The sequence below is a fragment of the Nicotiana sylvestris genome, chromosome 4 (genome assembly GCF_000393655.2).
Source record: "Nicotiana sylvestris chromosome 4, ASM39365v2, whole genome shotgun sequence".
In the NCBI taxonomy this organism is placed as follows: domain Eukaryota; kingdom Viridiplantae; phylum Streptophyta; class Magnoliopsida; order Solanales; family Solanaceae; genus Nicotiana; species Nicotiana sylvestris.
Genome location: NC_091060.1, coordinates 30,619,208 through 30,636,797, shown reverse-complemented (window position 1 = coordinate 30,636,797; position 17,590 = coordinate 30,619,208). Strand labels below are relative to the sequence as shown.

At 38.4% G+C, this 17,590-nt stretch overlaps 1 protein-coding gene across 4 annotated transcripts; it reads left to right on the top strand.

Moving 5' to 3' along the window:
• Window positions 1-10,387: 10,387 nt before the first annotated feature.
• LOC104248838 (zinc finger protein 4-like) lies at window positions 10,388-15,310 on the top strand. Of its 4 annotated transcripts, XR_011406728.1 has the most exons (5): window positions 10,388-10,713; window positions 11,025-11,129; window positions 12,277-12,369; window positions 14,352-14,486; window positions 14,595-15,310. XR_011406728.1 is itself a non-coding variant. In XM_009805166.2 (4 exons), exons 3-4 carry the CDS (start codon window positions 14,442-14,444, stop codon window positions 15,183-15,185), a joined length of 633 nt encoding a protein of 210 aa, XP_009803468.1. In that variant the 5' UTR covers window positions 10,489-10,713; window positions 12,277-12,369; window positions 14,352-14,441; the 3' UTR covers window positions 15,186-15,310. The 4 variants fall into 4 exon arrangements, 2 of the variants coding, with proteins under 2 accessions (XP_009803468.1, XP_009803467.1); XM_009805166.2 differs by lacking the exon at window positions 11,025-11,129 and having other exon boundaries at window positions 10,489-10,713; window positions 14,598-15,310; XM_009805165.2 differs by lacking the exon at window positions 11,025-11,129 and having other exon boundaries at window positions 10,490-10,713.
• The last annotated feature ends 2,280 nt before the right edge of the window (window positions 15,311-17,590 follow it).

Genomic DNA, 17,590 nt, shown 5'->3' with positions numbered 1-17,590 from the left:
CGTCAGCCTACATCGTCTACTCGCCCTGCCTCAGTGTCTACTGCCCAACCTTCGTCGAGGGATGCCTCAATTATCTACGGCTGTGGCTGTACGCACGGAGGCTACCCCTTGAACAGAGATTCCGACCCCTATCACTTACCCAACAGGGGAATCTTCCCATGCTATAAAAGGGAAGGGGCCATCAAAGAGGCGGCGAATGGAGTCTGAAGCGACTCCTTCGGCCGTGATACATCTAGAGAAAGATCTTCCCTTGATGGGATCTGAGGCAGGAATTGATGTCATTCCACTTGTAGAGATAGAGTCGGTCGTTGTGTCTGCCCCATCAACGGATATCCCCATCTAAAGCAGCTATGCTGCTGTTTTAGACGGGCCTTCATCTTCGGTGTCGTGTCGTGCTTCCTCATCGGCTGCAGAAATGGAAAAAGGTGTCGTGGTCGACGACTACGAATCTGAGTCTGATCTTGATCCTAATGATGTTAGGATGTTTGAAGAGGGTCTTACCCATTCGGTGGTCCATGCGGGAGGCCCGTCCCGTATTCTTCAGATCTCATCAGATATTAATCTCCTGAGGGACACAGAGGACCTGGTGCCGCAGTTCGACATCTTGTGTTCTACTGCCGAGAACGAGGCTCTTCGGGATGTTCCTGATATTGACTTGATGCATGAAGTGGTTGCTATGGGCTTGAGAGTACGTTGCACTTTTCTTTCATGTTCCTTTCATTTTTCTTGGTGATATGGTCTTAACCCATCTTTTCGTTTTTCAGACGTACATGGTGGAAATTGAGAGCGCTCGTAAGGCTGACATTCGGGCCAAGATTTTCCTAAAGATGTTGGAGAAGTATCGGCGCTATCGCAATAAGTTTCATGAGATGCACAAGCGGCTGAAGGCAAACCCTGGTGATCGATCTCTCGGCGAGGAATTGGAGAAGAGAGATCAGGAATTGATGCAGGCTATTCGCAGTAAGTGTACTCGAGGAGCAACTTTGTGCAAAGGACGAAGAGCTCGAGTTGGGTAAAGGGGTTGCTGCAGAGTGCGAATATCTCTAGGGGAAATTGAGGTCGATGCAATCCAAGATGGATCAGAATGTTATCAAGGTTGAGGCGATGAATGCGGGGTGGGTGGGAAAGTTGGTCGAGTTGGAGAGAAAGGTTGTCGGATTGGAGAACATTGTGAGCACCTGGTCATTGGCTTTGGCGAGGTCGGTGGCTTTAGAGAACACTATTCACGTTCTCCGATCCGAGCAGGAATTGTTAAGGGCGACGACCATGCTAAGGGAAGTGAGGCTCGAGGAGCGCATTGGTGAGATCGATCGGGAGGCGTCGTCCTTAGGGGACTGGGTCGCTGCCCTTGAGGCCGAAAATGAGCAACTGTTGGCTCAAATCGAATCTTCATCCGTCGTTGTTCCTCGTCATTTACACAAGCTTTATGCTGAAGCCCAGCGGGAAATATATAAGAGTTTGTGGGAGGCAGACAATGTTACTGAGGCCGCATATGAAGGAGCACGGGCGAAGGCACGAGAGGCTCGTGTTAACTGTCGATATGACTCTGTGACACCGAAAGCTGATGAGGGCGCGGATGACGAAGGAGGACTTCCTGGAGATGGTGGTGAAGAGGGTGGCGGTAATGGCGCAGAGTGAAAGAATTGCTACCTTTGTCTGTTTTTTTTTGTTTATTATTTTTTTTGGACTCTGTTGGTTTTAGCCGTATGTAATCTGCGGCTGTTTGCGCAGTAGCTTTGTATAAAGAGGAATTTTCCATTGTTACATGCCTCATGTACTTCTTTCCCTATTTTGTTTTTCATAACTTTGGTGCAAAGAAGTAGATTTTTGTGTGGTGAGTTCCCGACTCTTAGGGAATTTAATGTCACACGGGTTGAGTAGGACCTTAATGACAGCTTTAGTTGGCGGGACGACATTTTCGAACTTGTGTCGGGGTGCTATCCCATCATAGTCAGAATGGTATCAAACTCTTTTTCTTATAGCGGCCTTAGCCGTAGGGATGTTACTTTCGAGCTTATATCGAAGTATTATCCCGTCGCGAGTCCCAGTTTTCTTTCCCTCCCTTTTTTTGATGGCCCTTGTCCTTAAGGATATTTCGAAATTTTTCTTCGGTGATGGCCCTTGGCCTTAAAGGTGTTATTTCGAACTTTAGTCGAAATATTAACCCGTCATTTTCGATCGAAGTCGAACTCTTCTTTTTGGTGAAGGCCCTTGGCCTTAAGGGGTGTTATTTCAAACTTTCGTCGAAATATTAACCCGTCGATGTTCGATCGAGGTCGAACTCATCTTTTTGGCGAAGGCCCTTTACCTTAAGGGTATTATTTCGAACTTTCGTCGAAATATTAACCCGTCGCTGTCCGATCGAGGTCGAACTCTTCTTTTTGGTGAAGGCCCTTGGCCTTAAGGGTGTTATTTCGAACTTTCGTCGAAATATTAACTCGTCGCTGTTTGATCGAGGTCGACCTCATCTCTCGTTGAAGGACCTTGGCCTTAAGGGTGTTATTTCAAACTTACGTCAAAATATTAACTCGTCGTTGTTAATCGAAGTCGAACTCTTCTTTTTGGCGAAGGCCCTTGGCCTTAAGGGTGTTATTTCGAACTTTCGTCGAAATATTAACCCGTAGCTGTTCGATCGAGGTCGAACTCATCTCTTTGGCGAAGGCCCTTGGCCTTAAGGGTGTTATTTCTAACTTACGTCGAAATATTAACCCGTTGTTGTTCGATCGAAGTCAAACTCCTCTTTTTGGCAAAGGCCCTTGGCCTTAACGGTGTTATTCTGAACTTTTGTCGAAATATTAACCCGTCGCTGTTCGATCGAGGTTGAACTCATCTCTTTGGCGAAGTCCCTTGGCCTTAAGGGTGTTATTTCGAACTTATGTCAAAATAGTAACCCGTCGTTGTTCGATCGAAGTCGAACTCTTCTTTTTGGCGAAGGCCCTTGGCCTTAAGGGTGTTATTTCGAACTTTTGTCGTTATATTAACTCGTCGCTGTTCGATCGAGGTCGAACTCATCTCTTTGGCAAAGACCCTTGGCCTTAAGGGTGTTATTTCGAACTTTCGTCAAAATATTAACCCGTCGCTGTCCGATCGAGGTCAAACTCTTTTTTTGGTGAAGGTCCTTGGCCTTAAGGGTGTTATTTCGAACTTTCGTCAAAATATTAATCCGTCGCTGTTCGATTGAAGTCGAACTCTTCTTTTTGGCGAAGGCCTTTGGCCTTAAGGGTGTTATTTCGAACTTTCGTCGAAATATTAACCCATTGCGAGTCCCGATTTTTCAGAGAGTTGGGTATCTTTTGGGGGAGTCCTAGTTCGCCATGTTTTATTTGCATCGGGGAGTGTGGTGTCAGAGAGCAGAAAACGCTGATGCTCTGCTCACACTCGTTTCACGCACATATTGGAGTTTCCCTGTCTAATCTTTTCATTTTCCGGTCTGGAGATGTCATTGGTGGGTGCGATGACGCATTACACTTTGACCTCAGGGATTTCCCCCTCGTCGACCCGGTTTTTGAGTCCCCAAAAAGGCTCTCTTGGGACAACTTCTTGGTGTTGGATAGGGGGTATCGCTCAAGGGGTATCATTTCCTAGGAGTTGGGTTTGTCAAGTGGACGATATTTGGTAGTAATTTCCCATTCTTCAATTGGGATGTTTCCTTGCTCGCTCGCCCGTGCGGCGCTTTGCGTTCTTGTTTGAGCAAACAACAGAAGGTGGACCAGGATGATATTCTCCTTACCCCGATCCGATGGGTTGGTGAATGAAGGTGGGTCTATGGTGTTGCTCGCTTTGCTTGGCGTTTCAATGGTTGATGAGGGTGATGGTTTCTGAATTCGGTAACCGTATTCAGCTCTCTTTCCCTTCCTTTTCTGTGCCTTTGTCCTGTGCGGGCTAGGCTCGTTTTGGCTGGTTCATGGGTTGCCCGACGTGTGGGGGAGGATGTTGGTTGCAACTTTTGCTTGTATATGACATCATGATCTAGGTTGCGGTGTGAGGTTTACTTACCGTTCTTTTCGGTGGGTGATCATATTTTTGGTTTTTTATTTGGAGGAGACTATGAAATTTTTACTAAGAAATTCTCACAGACGGCGTCAAATTGTTTGACCAAAAGATACTGAGACCTTTTTGATTAACTCAATTAATGAAGATGATGAGGTAAATCTTAGTCAAACATAATAAACTCCAGATCTATAAACGAATCAGAAAATGATACATAAGATGAAATAGGGACGATCAATCTTATTGAAGCTTTTCATTGCTTCTCTCATCAATCGATGGAGATACTTGTTCTTTTCTTCTCTGCTAAGAAGATTACAAAGGAGAGGAAAAAGAGAGAAAAAGCCCCCCTTTCTAGGAAGGTTTCCTCCCTATATATAGTTATCGAATTCGTACTATGTTCTTGGGTCAATACACTCTCATACCACGTCCGCTTTCGTCCTTCCCTAAGTATTATTCTTTGACTTGGCGGGTATTGTGAGTATGTGGTTTAGAACAAATCATGTCGTCTTCCACTATTTCGCCGCTTGGACGAGATCTCGGTTGGGTCGACCGCAGCAGTCAGATTTTGACCAATACATTCTTCTGGACAAGTTTAATGGGACTTTATGAAAAGGAGAATATCTGAGCCTATGAATGGATACGAGCTCAACTCTTGAAGACAAATTGCATAATTATCACGAGGAGATGTCACACTACTTTGTAATAAGTTTGGTGGTCCATACTATTGTCTGGTTTGCCTAGTGGTACTAAATGTGCTATGTTGTCTTTCGGCTTTACAATAACCTAATATACATGTCCTTTCAAACACATAAGTTACGTTGGAGCTGAGACAGCCTCATACACCCTCCACCCTTGAAAATTGTGGTAAAATGGATAAAATTGTTTCACCGAAGATTTTAGGCAATCTTCTAAGAAAGAAAAAAATTATGGCAGGAAATCTTCTTTCTTTTATAGGCTTTAGGCAGCATATATTTGAATTAGTCGAGACCTCGTAGAAAACTAAATAAAAAAACAATTTCAAATTTAAATGAGATCATAAAATAAGGTGGTATTTAAATTTAATAAACTATTCGAAATTGACTTATCTTATTCGATTTACTGAAGTTAAAACTGCTTAATTTTTGTTAGATTTTGACAGCAATTAATTACTTTCTAAACCAAAACTTTCTATCGGATAGTAGCTAGATAATCAATAACTCTGCACCATAAACTTTAGTACTACTTTTTTAAAAGGACAGTTTTTCAGAGGGGAGCAGTACAAATTTCTACTTATTGTCCCACTACTCAGTCCAACGCTTCCAAAAAATCTTTTTAGACAAAAATATGAGGAAACAAAATAATAAAAAAATACAAGAGAAGCCAAAACTATAACAAAGAAAGTACAATGGAGGTAGGAAATCTCCGGAAGTTGTGATAAAAATGGATAAGATATCTCTGTCCTTAATCAAAGGTTTTGTAATCGAGATATGAGAATGGAAAACATTTTCTTTCCTTTCTTATGCGATGCGAGTCCTAATTAATTAGTATTTCAAAGCGAATACTACACGTTCAGAGGCAAAATTACATTATCCGAAGGGTGGTCAATTCATAGAAAAATTATATTGTATACATAGATAAAATATTACTCTCTCCTTTTAAATTTAGATGACATATTTTAATTATTAGTCAGTTCCAAAAAGAATAACATATTTCTATATTTATAAACAATTTTAACTTTAAACTCTTCATTCTACCCACTTTACCCTTAATGAAAAGCTTTTATAGCCACACAACTATTGTGACCACACTAAACTTTTGCCCATTAAACTTTTAGTACCATATGTTTCAAAAGTGTTATTTTGTGGCTTGAATTATTTCCTTGTATTTTTAGGAAATCCATAGTCCCTATATGTTTAGGAAAACCCATTGTCCTAGTAGATTTGGGAAAGGAAAACATATAGTCCTTGTCAAATTGAGAAACCTTTCTCATATATATTTGAGACCTTTTGGGATATATATATAAGGGTTGTAGTTGGGGATTCTATAGATTGTATTGTGTTTTTCTTCTCATTCATAGTGGAAAACTCTCTCTTCTTTTGCCCATAGGATTAGGCTTAGCCGAACCTCGTTAAATCCTTGTGTTGATTTTTCTTCTCTATTTGCTTTGTGTGAGATTGTGTGCTAGTTAACCCACGATATTCCGCAACAATTGGTATCAGAGCAAGGTTCGGGTTTCTAAACATAATTTAGGGTGAAGATGTCTTCATCATCTTCAACAAAGTACAAAGTAGAGAAATTTGACGGAGGTTCTAGTTTCAGTCTATGGAAGATTAGGATGAAATCGTCCTTGGTGTTACAAGGATTGTGGAAAGCAATTGATAAGGATTTTCCTGAAGATATGAAAGAGACAAAGAAGGAAGACCTAAATGAGAGGGCTTTGAGTGCGATCTTCATGAGCGTTACAGATAGCGTTCTTCGGGAAATTGCTGGAGAAACTACTGCAGCAACAGCATGGAAGAAGCTAGAAGATCTGTATTCTAAGAAATCGCTGACAAACCGCCTCTACCTGAAAAAGAGGTTATACAATCTCCGTATGAATGAAGGTACACCTGTTAAAACTCACCCTGTTTAATTCAATTATAATGGACCTGAAGAATGTGGATATCAACATTGAGAGTGAGGATCAGGCCTTGATTGTGTTATGTTCTTTACCACGATCTTATGATTGCTATATGCGAAAGATAGCATTTCACTAGAAGATGTTAATAATGCACTAAAATCTAAAGAGTTGAAAAAGAGCTTTCCAGACAACAGAATTGAGGGCGAGGGTCTTGTGATTAGAGGAAGAACACAACAAAACGACTTTAACAGGAAAAAGTCAACCGCAAGATCAAAGTCTAGAGCAAGGAATCAAAACTGTTAGGAGTGCGGGGAGCAAGGTCACTACAAGAGAGATTGTCCTAAGCTGAAGGACAAAAGAGGGAAGCAGAAAATAGATAATTCGGCAAATATTGTTGACACTGGCAATAATTCTGATGATAGTGATTATGTAGGGGAAGCTTAAGCTGTGAGTTCTAGTCATGGGCAAAATTCTTGGGTTCTTGATTCTGGTGCTACTTTCCACATGTGTCCACACAAGAATTGGTTTGCAACTTACAAACAAATGAGTGAGACTGTCTATATGGGAGATGATAATCCATTACTAGTAGAGGGGGTTGGTAACATCAAATTGAGAATCTTCGACGGAATTATCAGAAACATTGAGTGTTGGCATGTTTCTCGGATAAAGAGAAATTTGATTTCTCTTTCGATTTTGGATGATCAAGGGTATAAATTTCACTCCGAGAATGGAATACTTAAAGTATGTAAAGGCTCCATGGTACTCATGAAGGATAAACTACATTTTAAATTGTATCATCTTCAGGCAAGTGTAGTTGAAGGGAAAGCTGTTGTAGCTTCTGGAAAAAGTGATCTGAATCAGTCTCAGTTGTGGCACTTGCGACTTGGCCATATGAGTGATAATGGATTGTCTTTGTTGAGTAAGCAGAATTTGCTGAATGGATACAAAAATCAAGTTTTGAATTTTTGTGAGTATTGTGTGTTTGGTAAACAGACAAGGGTAAAATTCATCAAGAAGGCCGAGCACAAGACCAGAGACAAGTTAGATTATATACACTCTGACTTGTGATGTCCAAACAGAGTTCCCTCCAAGAGTGGTGCCAGGTATTTTATGACTTTGATTGATGATTACTCAAGGATGGTGTGGGTGTATTTTCTGAAAACAAAAGATGAGGCATTTTTGACATTTGTTAAATGGAAGACGATGGTTGAGAGGCAGAAAGAAAGAAAAGTTAAGCGTTTTCGAACTGACAATGGGTTGGAATTTTGCAATTCTGAGTTCGATAATTTCTGCAGCAGGGAGGGCATAGTGAGACACCGCACTTGTGTCGGAACACCACAACAAAATAGTGTTGCAAAACGTATGAATAGAACGCTTTGTGATAGGGAATGAAACATGCTTTAATACTCATGTGTTAGCAAAGATTTTTGGGCTGAAGCAATCAATACAACTTGTTATTTGGTCAATAGATCTCCATCCACACCTATTGAGTTCAAAACTCCTTTTGAGGTATGGTCAGGTTCGCCTGCTGATTATTCAAATTTAAGGATATTTGGTTATCCTACTTATGCTCATGTGAGGGATAGAAAACTTGAGCCGAGGTCAAAGAAGTGCATATTTCTAGGGTATGCAACTGGAGTGAAAGGTTATAGGTTGTGATGCACAGATCAAAAGACTCCAGGGCTAATTATCAGTAGGGATGTAATATTCAATGAATCTGCCTCACTGGACAATCAGAGGGAGAAGGCAATAGCAGAAACAGATCGTGGTGTCAGTAACCGCATAAAGCTAGAAATTGAATCTCCACTAGCTCAGCCCAATAGTTCTAAAGTAGAGGAAGTTGAGGAGGTGCAAAATATTGATCAAGACGATAATGTTGATGCACCTACGTAACAACAACCATATAGCATTGCAACAGGCAGAAAGAAGAGAGTGATCTACCGATCGCAAAGATTTGCAAACGTAGATGAGAATCTTCTTGGATATACGAATCCAGTGGGATTTGCTTTGGCAGTTGCAGAGACCGTTGATGCGTTTGAGTGTTACAGCTATCTAGAAGCTATTCCGAGTATAGAACCAAATCGACGGATTAGTGCTATGAGTAAAGAGATTGAGTCTCTTAACAAGTTTAGGTGTTTCCTAGACTTGGTTGATGCGTGCGAAAATGGATAGAGCCCTTGCAAGGGCTGAGGGCAAGGTAGAGAGACGTTGTTTCTGTTGATGAAAAGAATTCAAGCCAAGGGGAAGATTTGTTATTTGTGGCTTGAATTATTTCCTTGTATTTTTAGGAAACCTATAGTCCCTATAGGTTTAGGAAAACCCATTGTCCTAATAGATTTGGGAAAGAAAAATCTATAGTCCTTGTCAAATTGGGAAACCTTTCTCATATATGTTTGGGACCTTTTGGGATCTATATATAGGGGTTGTAGTTGGGGATTCTATACATTATATTGTGCTTTTCTTCTCATTCATAGTGAAAAACTCTCTCTTCTTTTGCCCCGAGGATTAGGCTTAGCCAAACTTCATTAAATCCTTGTGTTGATTTTTCTTCTCTATTTGCTTTGTGTGAGATTGTGTGCTAGTTAGCCCATGATATTCTGCAACAAAAAATCTTTTTTTCTCTCTTAAACTTTGTGCCAAATCAAGCTACACTATCTAAATTGAAACGAAGGGAGTAGGTTTTAGAGGTGCGTAACATACACTAAACATCCTTTGTCGAAGAATTTTTTTCACTTCTTTCAAGTTTGTGTTAGTATACTGTATTTGTAAAATACAGAAATGTAGAAGAAGTAGAAATTAATCCGAGCCCACTGAATTCACAGTGTTTCCTTAAGGAACTTAATCCCCTCCTAGTACCCGAGGTTGTGGATTATTTTCTCCACGGATAGAACGGATTACACACTGGAGTAGCGGTACTTCAAACCCCAGTATTTCAGCGAACACAATGATCGATAGTAAATCACACTTACTGTTGCTTTCTTTCGGTTAAAACACTGCAGAAAAAAGGAGGAGAATTGAGAATTTCGTAAAGAAAATCTGAGGGAATGGTCTGCTATTTATAGCCAATATGTTGAGTTTAAGCGAAGAGGTGCAACTCTTCAGAAGGTTTGTCATGACTGTTCACGTAAAACGGCCATAACGTAAATGGCTATTTACGCAAAATAAAACGGGAATTCAAAACACGGAGGAAAATTAATTTTTCGTTACAAAAACGGCTAATTTGGATTAAATAATATTACGTTAATCTTTAATATTAATAAATAAATTTGGTCCAAAAAGTTAATCAATCAATCATTTGATCGAAGTCGAAGTCGAGCTGCGGCGCGAGACTTGCCTTCTTTTTAACTCATTAAGAGCTAGAAGAAGGGCAATTATATATACCCATCAAAAAGTTTTTTCCTTCTCCGATATGGGACAATGTCCCTTTGTCAAGAAGGAAAAATTAAATTTTTATTTTTCTTTTCATTTTTCATTCACCCTCTTTTAAGCTAAAATAAGCTAAAAAAATCCAACAGTAGTTTACTGTTTGAACACCTTTACGAAAATTTCTGAATTCACCGCGGTCCACTGATATGAAAAATAGATAAAAAGACAATGGAGGTAGGAATGGGCAAGTTATGGGTTTCCATGCGAACAACAACAACTACACGGCTGAAAAGGCTTGTCATAAAACTTATTATTACAAAAAAATCTGAACAGAATCTTGGAAATGCATTTTAACTTGAGGATCCAATTTCTATGTCATTGGTGGGACTTACACACACACAGAGTTCTCTTCTAACAGTAATAGTACTAGTTTGTTTTTTCCTGTGTCTTTCCCTTTGTCACTGTTTAATGCCTTTTCCAATCTGCAGTGGTCGAATTGTACTAAAGAGACCAAACAACAACCAAAAAATTATAGTTTTAAAGTAGTGTGCTGCCGTCTGCTTTCTTTTTTTATCTGACGTTGCACCTCTCTCTCTCTCCAATGATCTTATCTCTATTTCTTTCATATTTACAGTACTTATTATCTCTCTTTCTACCTCACCATTTTTAGTAAAAATTAGAATACCCACAAAGCAGAACAATTCTGTCATGTCATTTTTAAAGCTCTGAGCCTCCAAGTTTCTTGAAATAACTAAAGGGTACTCTACTCTACTTTTCTTTGTTCTTTTCTCCGCCTTTATGCTTTAGCTGCTACTTGCTAGCTTTATTTCCATCTAAATTGTTGCCCTTTTGTTGATGATAAAATCATGAGCTTTGTTGGTTAGTATTGTTGCTGTTATAATTATTGTTATTATGGTTATGATTATGAAATGCTTCAACTACTATAACTATTATTATTATGAGTATGATTTTTTAGTTATTAATTTCTCTTTGTAAAAATTGGAGCTTCTGGTTTCTTTTCTTGATCTACTATGAGTAGCTTCAAATTTGCTCTTTTGGTGTAGTTTAGGTCTTGGTGGACTATTTTGCTTTACATTACAACAACAACAACAAACCCACTTGGGTCCCAGAGGCGGAGTCTGGGGAATATAGTGTATATGCAAACCCTGAAAAAGTACTGAGCCTGTTTCCAATGGAGTCTCGGCGCAGGACTCTTTTTCTTTATATTAGCATATTAAATTGGATATGTAAAAATGAAGCTGGATTAAGGAATTGAATTGAACTAGCTTATCATATTTTCTAAGTGAAACTGTCTGAGAGATGCTAAACTCTTTTATGAAGTTTTCTAGTTCAAACCATAGTAGGTTTTAAATTCTTTACTATGTTGTTGATTATCCCATAGTTTAATCGGAAATGGCGTCTGTCAGCTGATGTTTGGTTCTTAGGATTTATGTTGAGCATAAGAAGAAACAACAACAGCAACAACAAACCCAGTATAATCCCACAAGTGGGGTCTGGGGAGGGTAGGTAATACATAGACCTTACCCCTACAGTGAATATAGAGAGAATGAATATAGAGAGGCTGTTTCCAGTAGACCCTCCAAAAAAATGAAAATAGAGCATAAGAAGAAACATCTAGCATAATTGCGTCCTTTTGCTTCTTCTATGTTTTCCAACTTTTCAAGAGTTTCTTGAAATGAAATGAAGTGTTAAAATATTCAAACTAGAAACGAAAGGAGGAAAATGTTAGGTGTTTGTCCAGATTTTCTTACTATATTTGGTTTTCCTATTTCTTGAAGGAAAAGTCAATATATTTACTATAATTGAGTTTTCCTTTTTGTAGAAGGAAAATATAATTATTCCATATTTGGCTAGTCCTTTTTCTTGTAGGAAAATGTTTGGACTACTATAAATTGAGGATCCTTCCTTCTCATTCAGTGACATCCACAATGTAGCCATATGGGGTTTGAGAGTCGTGTTTAGGGGGAGAACTTTACGGGACAAGTGTTAGTGTGTCATTTGTGTTTGCCTCTTCGTAAGGTTGTTCTCTTGATATTTTGTACTTTCTTTTATATAGTGGATTGCTCATCTCCACCGTGGATGTAGATCAATTGACCGAACCACGTTAAATATTTGTGTCTCTTTTGGTAGATTTCTCTTTTGTTATCTGATTTATCATCGTTCAAGTGTTGCTTTACTAGCTTCCATATGACACCTAACTTTTTTCTGTCCTAACAGAAAAGACCCAAGAATAGCACTGTTGAACATGGAGTTGCCATTCTTTTGCAGAAATTTTCTGATATTGCCTTTTTCTTCCTTAGGTTCTTACAAAAGATTGAATTTCTCTGGCGTTCAAGAAGCTCTGGAGTTCTTCTGATCATTTCGCAAAGTGCAATCAAAGTGAAACATCATAGGTATTGTACATCTTTCAAATATGAATTAAATAACCATTGCACTATCATGTTGAACTAGGTAACTTTTTTCATACACGATTTAACCGAGCTTGAGTCATACTATGATATCAACTAGTCTAAGGTTCAATATAAACTCGGTTTTGAGTCTGAAAGCAGGTAGATCTTTTACCATATGTGAACAAATGATGTACTTCTATTTGATGCGCTGGTACTGATTTTAGAATGGAGAATTCTTATGTTATAATTCCTTCTCAGTTATGTTTTGGATCAATGGATTACTCTTAATAACCTTCAGAGGAGAAAGCAAATCAGAACCTTCAACAGAGTTCGAAGTTGAATTGGGAAATCTTAGGGAGCATTTAAATCTATGCAAAGTACTGTTGGTTTGACAAAACGTTTATTGTCATTTCCAATGATTATGGAAGAAAATGATACTGAATACGAACTGAGTAGAAAGTTGGAAAGATAAAGTCCAAACAAGCTAAGAAGGAGTTTTTGCGCTTAAAGATATTAATCAACATGATGATAACCATTAAAAGAAAGATGTGAATTATCAGATGTTTGTGCGTTAAATAATGAATGGTATAGCCTAAAAAATCTGATTATTTCCCTAGTTATTCAACTCCTGTTGTGTCATTCATACTGAAGGTCTTGCAGGTATGTTACACGAGGTAAAATTTGAATATTGGGAGCTTAGTCTAATAATGTATCCAATTTTGGTATGAACAATATCTGGCAAAGAAATGCTGTACATGCTATTATATATGTATATCTGGGGGTATATTCACCTCTGGTGTATACTACTATTAAATACATACTTGTTTATTAAGCCCTCAAGTATTGCGTAATTGATGACATAATAGTTGCTCGAGGAGTGATAACAGCAATTTAAGGAACAAATAGTTAAGTACTTAGCTATTATCTGGCAATTATCTTGGTTTACAACCCTCAGTGTTGTATTCTCCTCTCTCTAGGTACTCACTTGGAATAGAGGAGTGGTGGTATGAAGGTTAAAGAAAATCTAAATAGAGTGTATATTCCACCTTGTAAAAATCTAGGCTTCTGTTTAATCATGGTTAAAATTACATTTAGGAGTCAAATAGATCGATGTGATCTGTACGTGTGACATCTTATGTATTTTGTGCGCGGCTCTAGTGCATGTTCTATGAGATCAATGTGATCTGTACGTCTGACATCTTATGTATTTTATGAGCGGCTCTAAACTTCTAGTGCATGTTCTATGAGATCGATGTGATCTGATCTGTACGTCTGACATCTTATGTATTTTGTGAGTGGCTCTAGTGCATGTTCTATGAGATCTTTGCTCTTCTTGAGTGTCAAGCTCAAATATCTTGCGGAGTTGAGGCACTACTTAATGTTGGGCTCAACCAGCCTAAAGATACTTGTCAGCTTTTGGTCAAGCCCGCACAGTTTTTCCCAAAAGGCCTCATACCATTAATTAAGAGATCTCTACACCTTATATGTAGGCTTCCAATCTTTTCAGCTACCTCGCACACCCAACACTTAAAAGCATCTAGTATAATGATCCATCTTTCTGTTAACTTTGTGTTCCATTCCCTTGTACATTTAAGTGTTGTTTCTCTTGCTGGATTGTAGTTTATCGTCAGTCTGGAAGAAGGGCTAACCCTGCTTCCATTGGATGTTACTACTTTTGGCTTCTGTGCTCTTAATTGATCATTGTGTGTGTATGTTCCTCGAGTAGTTGTTGAAGACATAATTAAGTAAATAAAAGTGTGCTCTCTCTAACAGCTTTAAGCTTTTAAATGAGATGGTCACGCACCTCAACAGTAGCTTCATGCTCAGCGTGAGAGTTGATTTCCAATGGCCGGTGAAATGACTAATGTATTACTTCATAAATTGATTTGAATCATTGGTCAATTGATCTTGAAAAGAAAAGCTCATAGCATGCAAGATTATTTCTCCGTTTGAAACATCATATAGTACTTCATTGTACAATGCAGGTGATTCAAGGAACGGCAACTATCCATTGATTGGATAGTCGCTGTTGTTTACCATAGTTTAAATTCGCGACCGACTTTTATCCAAGCAACATGAAGCCTCCAAATTTCAATTTGGAATCAGAAGACGAGTCCGAGGTCAGCAGCTGCCAATTAGGTTCAAATATATATGTCCAAGAAACTTGTCCTGGTCCCTCCAAGGACAGCACTACCAATTCCTGCCTGACAAACTCTTTTAATCTTCAGCAGGATTCAATGCCTGTTACTCTTGACTTGACTCTTGGCTTCAACAGCAGTGATCCCGAGTTGAACGCCAATGGTGAGACGAGTGATGAAGTAGTACCCCATCCTCCAACAGCAGTATTATCCAGGGTTTTCTCATGCAATTTCTGTAGGCGCAAGTTTTACAGTTCGCAGGCTTTAGGAGGACATCAGAATGCACATAAGAGGGAGAGGACTTTGGCGAAGAGGGCAATGCGGATGGGAATGTTATCGGACAGGTATGCTAGCTTGGCATCGTTGCCCCTACACGGGGCTGCATTTCGATCTCTTGGCGTGGAAGCTCATGCTTATATGCACCAACGAGTCTCGTACCAAGACACGCCTACACACCCAAGTAGAGCTGGGGCGAGATTTGAACAAGGCTATTTCGGGATGCCAGTATTTGTGGAAGACGATGAAGTGGAAATGTTTTGGCCCGGTAGCTTCAGGCAAGTAGAGGGAATTGGTGGCAATCAGAGGTTTAATTCAGGGCAAGGTTCCAACATAAATTTTGTAACAGTAGCTCCTCCAACTAGGACAGATCCATCATTGCCTGATCTTAATTTGAAACTCTGACAAGTCTTTTTCTCACATTCTATTCTACCGTTTGTATCAGAATTTTCAATATTGTGATATTGCATTAGTGCTCTATATGTACAGGAGATGAGTTTTTGCCTTGAAATAATTGTGGTATTACATTACTGCTCTTTCCTTCGTTAAGTGATATTTTCATTTGCAAATACTAGTATGATTGCAAGATTTAATCAAGAGTGAATACCTTAAAACCCTCCTAAACTATCACGTTTTTGTCAGTTATCTACTTAAACTATCTGGTGTCCCCCAAACCCCCCTTAACTATATACACCTATACATTAAAAAACCCTCGTCGAATTTTTAGTGGTGAGTGTGATACACCCTTCTAATACTCAGCCTAATCTGATATATCTATTTAATCAAGAATTTTAACTAATAATATAAAATAATTAAATGGGTAAATGTTTGGGGGTTAAAAAATCAAAGGAAGAGGATGAAGCGATAAATACATGATCATTTGTTAAAAAAAAAAAAGAATTCTCTTCTATCTCCTCCGATAATGGATACACCATGTCTCAATCGTGAATTTTTTCATTAATTAAACTTCGATTAAATATTGGATTTTCCCCAATAACCTTCGTTTTCACCGGGAATTATAGTTTAATACGAGATTTGGGATTAAAAAATTAGGGTTTGGTTGTAAGAAGTGTACCTAAATAAAGAAGAAAGATAATTTTAGAAGAAACAAGAGAATGAAAAAAAATTCATATAAAACCCATAAGAATAAAGGAAGAAGAAAGATCAAAAAAATGAAGAAAAGGCTAGAATACAAAGAAAATAGAGGGAAAATATAAAAATTAAATTTTTTAAAGAGGATAACAGTAATTAACCATTAGAAATGAACAATTGGGGCCATTTTTATGTATAATTTCATCTCTCACGCGCCTTTTGGCGAGTTACCTAACATATTTCATTAAAAATCGACGAGGGTTTTTTTAATATATAAGGGCACATAATTAAGGGGGTTTTGGGGACACCAGATAGTTTAAGTATGTAACTGACAATAACATGATAGTTTAGGGGGGTTTTAGGGGATTCATTTGTTTCGAGTTTTTAGTCAAAATTGTCCTATATCTTTGTGGGTAGGTATGACTTTGTCCTTTAACTATACTTTTTAGCATCTTTAATCCCTTAAGTTTGATAAGGTAGAGTGGCTTTAGTCCTTCTAACAGAACCTGGCTAAAAACTAACGGCGGCTATCAACTTGATCCTCCTCCTTTTGTCTGTCCCGTAGTTTCTCCATTTCAACCTTCACGTTTGAAACTTGACGTATGCAAGCTAAGTAAAAACATCATAATCTTTCCGATGTTAGAATTTGCAAGACCTTATTAAGTGTAAACATGTGGACTAAGCAAAAGAAATGGCGAACAAATAAAAGACTTAAGCTAGAAGAACTCAACAACTTACACAAATTTTAAACTAGATTTTCAACATGACAAACTAGAGTTTGAAAAAACGCTCATCTCACTCTGAATATATAAAGTGACAGTAGGTGCCACTCCTTATCTGCATAAACCATTGAAATCTACAAATCTGTGCCTAACTTATAAAAAAAAATGAAAGGCCTCATGATATTACTTGCAATTAATTTCCCTTTCAATTTTTAGCTGACTAGAGACCAAAAAGGAATTCTACTTTTTTCGATAGTTGATACAACTGTTTCGTAAATTTAACGGGAAATTTTATCAAACAAGTAAAAGAAATTGAAAGAAAATTTTACAGATGGATGGATGTTAGAAATTTTTATAAAGCCTAACGTAAGTAATGATTCACAGGGGAGACAAGTTTTTATGCACTATAAAATCAAATCCAACTCTGAAGTAGATAAACAAAGAAAATCAAAGCTTCACCTTATGCCTTTCTTCTTGCCTTTTTTCCTAATCAAAGCTTTTCAATGGCGATTGCAGTATCTGGGGCTCGGGAATGGGTTTACCTTTTTTAATTACTAGCTTTTGTTTTGTTTAGTTTTGGCCAGAATTTGTTAGAAGGACCAAAGCTGCTCCACTTTAGCAAACTTAAAGGATTAAAGATGCTCAGTGACATATTTAGACAAAGTCAGACCACCCTCAAAGATGAGAGACAATTTTAGCTAAAAACTCCAACAAATAACATGTCTTTCAGCAATACATTGGTATCCAAGCTTTAGCAGTAAAACAAATTAATACTGAATGAAGTGAAGCAATACAACCACAATAAAACATGAAAGTTGGAATAGTTCACAAGAAAGAGAACACTCCACATGATCCGGAACTCGAAATGTAAGAAACCCAGAGAAGGGTACAGTTCCAAGCTGACAGTGGAGCGCATTTATTTAAAATCTCCAGAACCACGCAGGGAATATCTGCAACTTAACAATGCTTGTAATAAACAATAGACAAACAAGTTTC

Excerpts from the sequence above, each read along its gene's own strand:
- LOC104248838 (XM_009805165.2), top strand. The coding sequence starts at position 14,442 with ATGAAGCCTCCAAATTTCAATTTGGAATCAGAAGACGAGTCCGAG. Across the intron at positions 14,487-14,594 it reads AATCAGAAGACGAGTCCGAG|CAGGATTCAATGCCTGTTAC; the intron begins GTCAGCAGCTGC and ends TTTAATCTTCAG.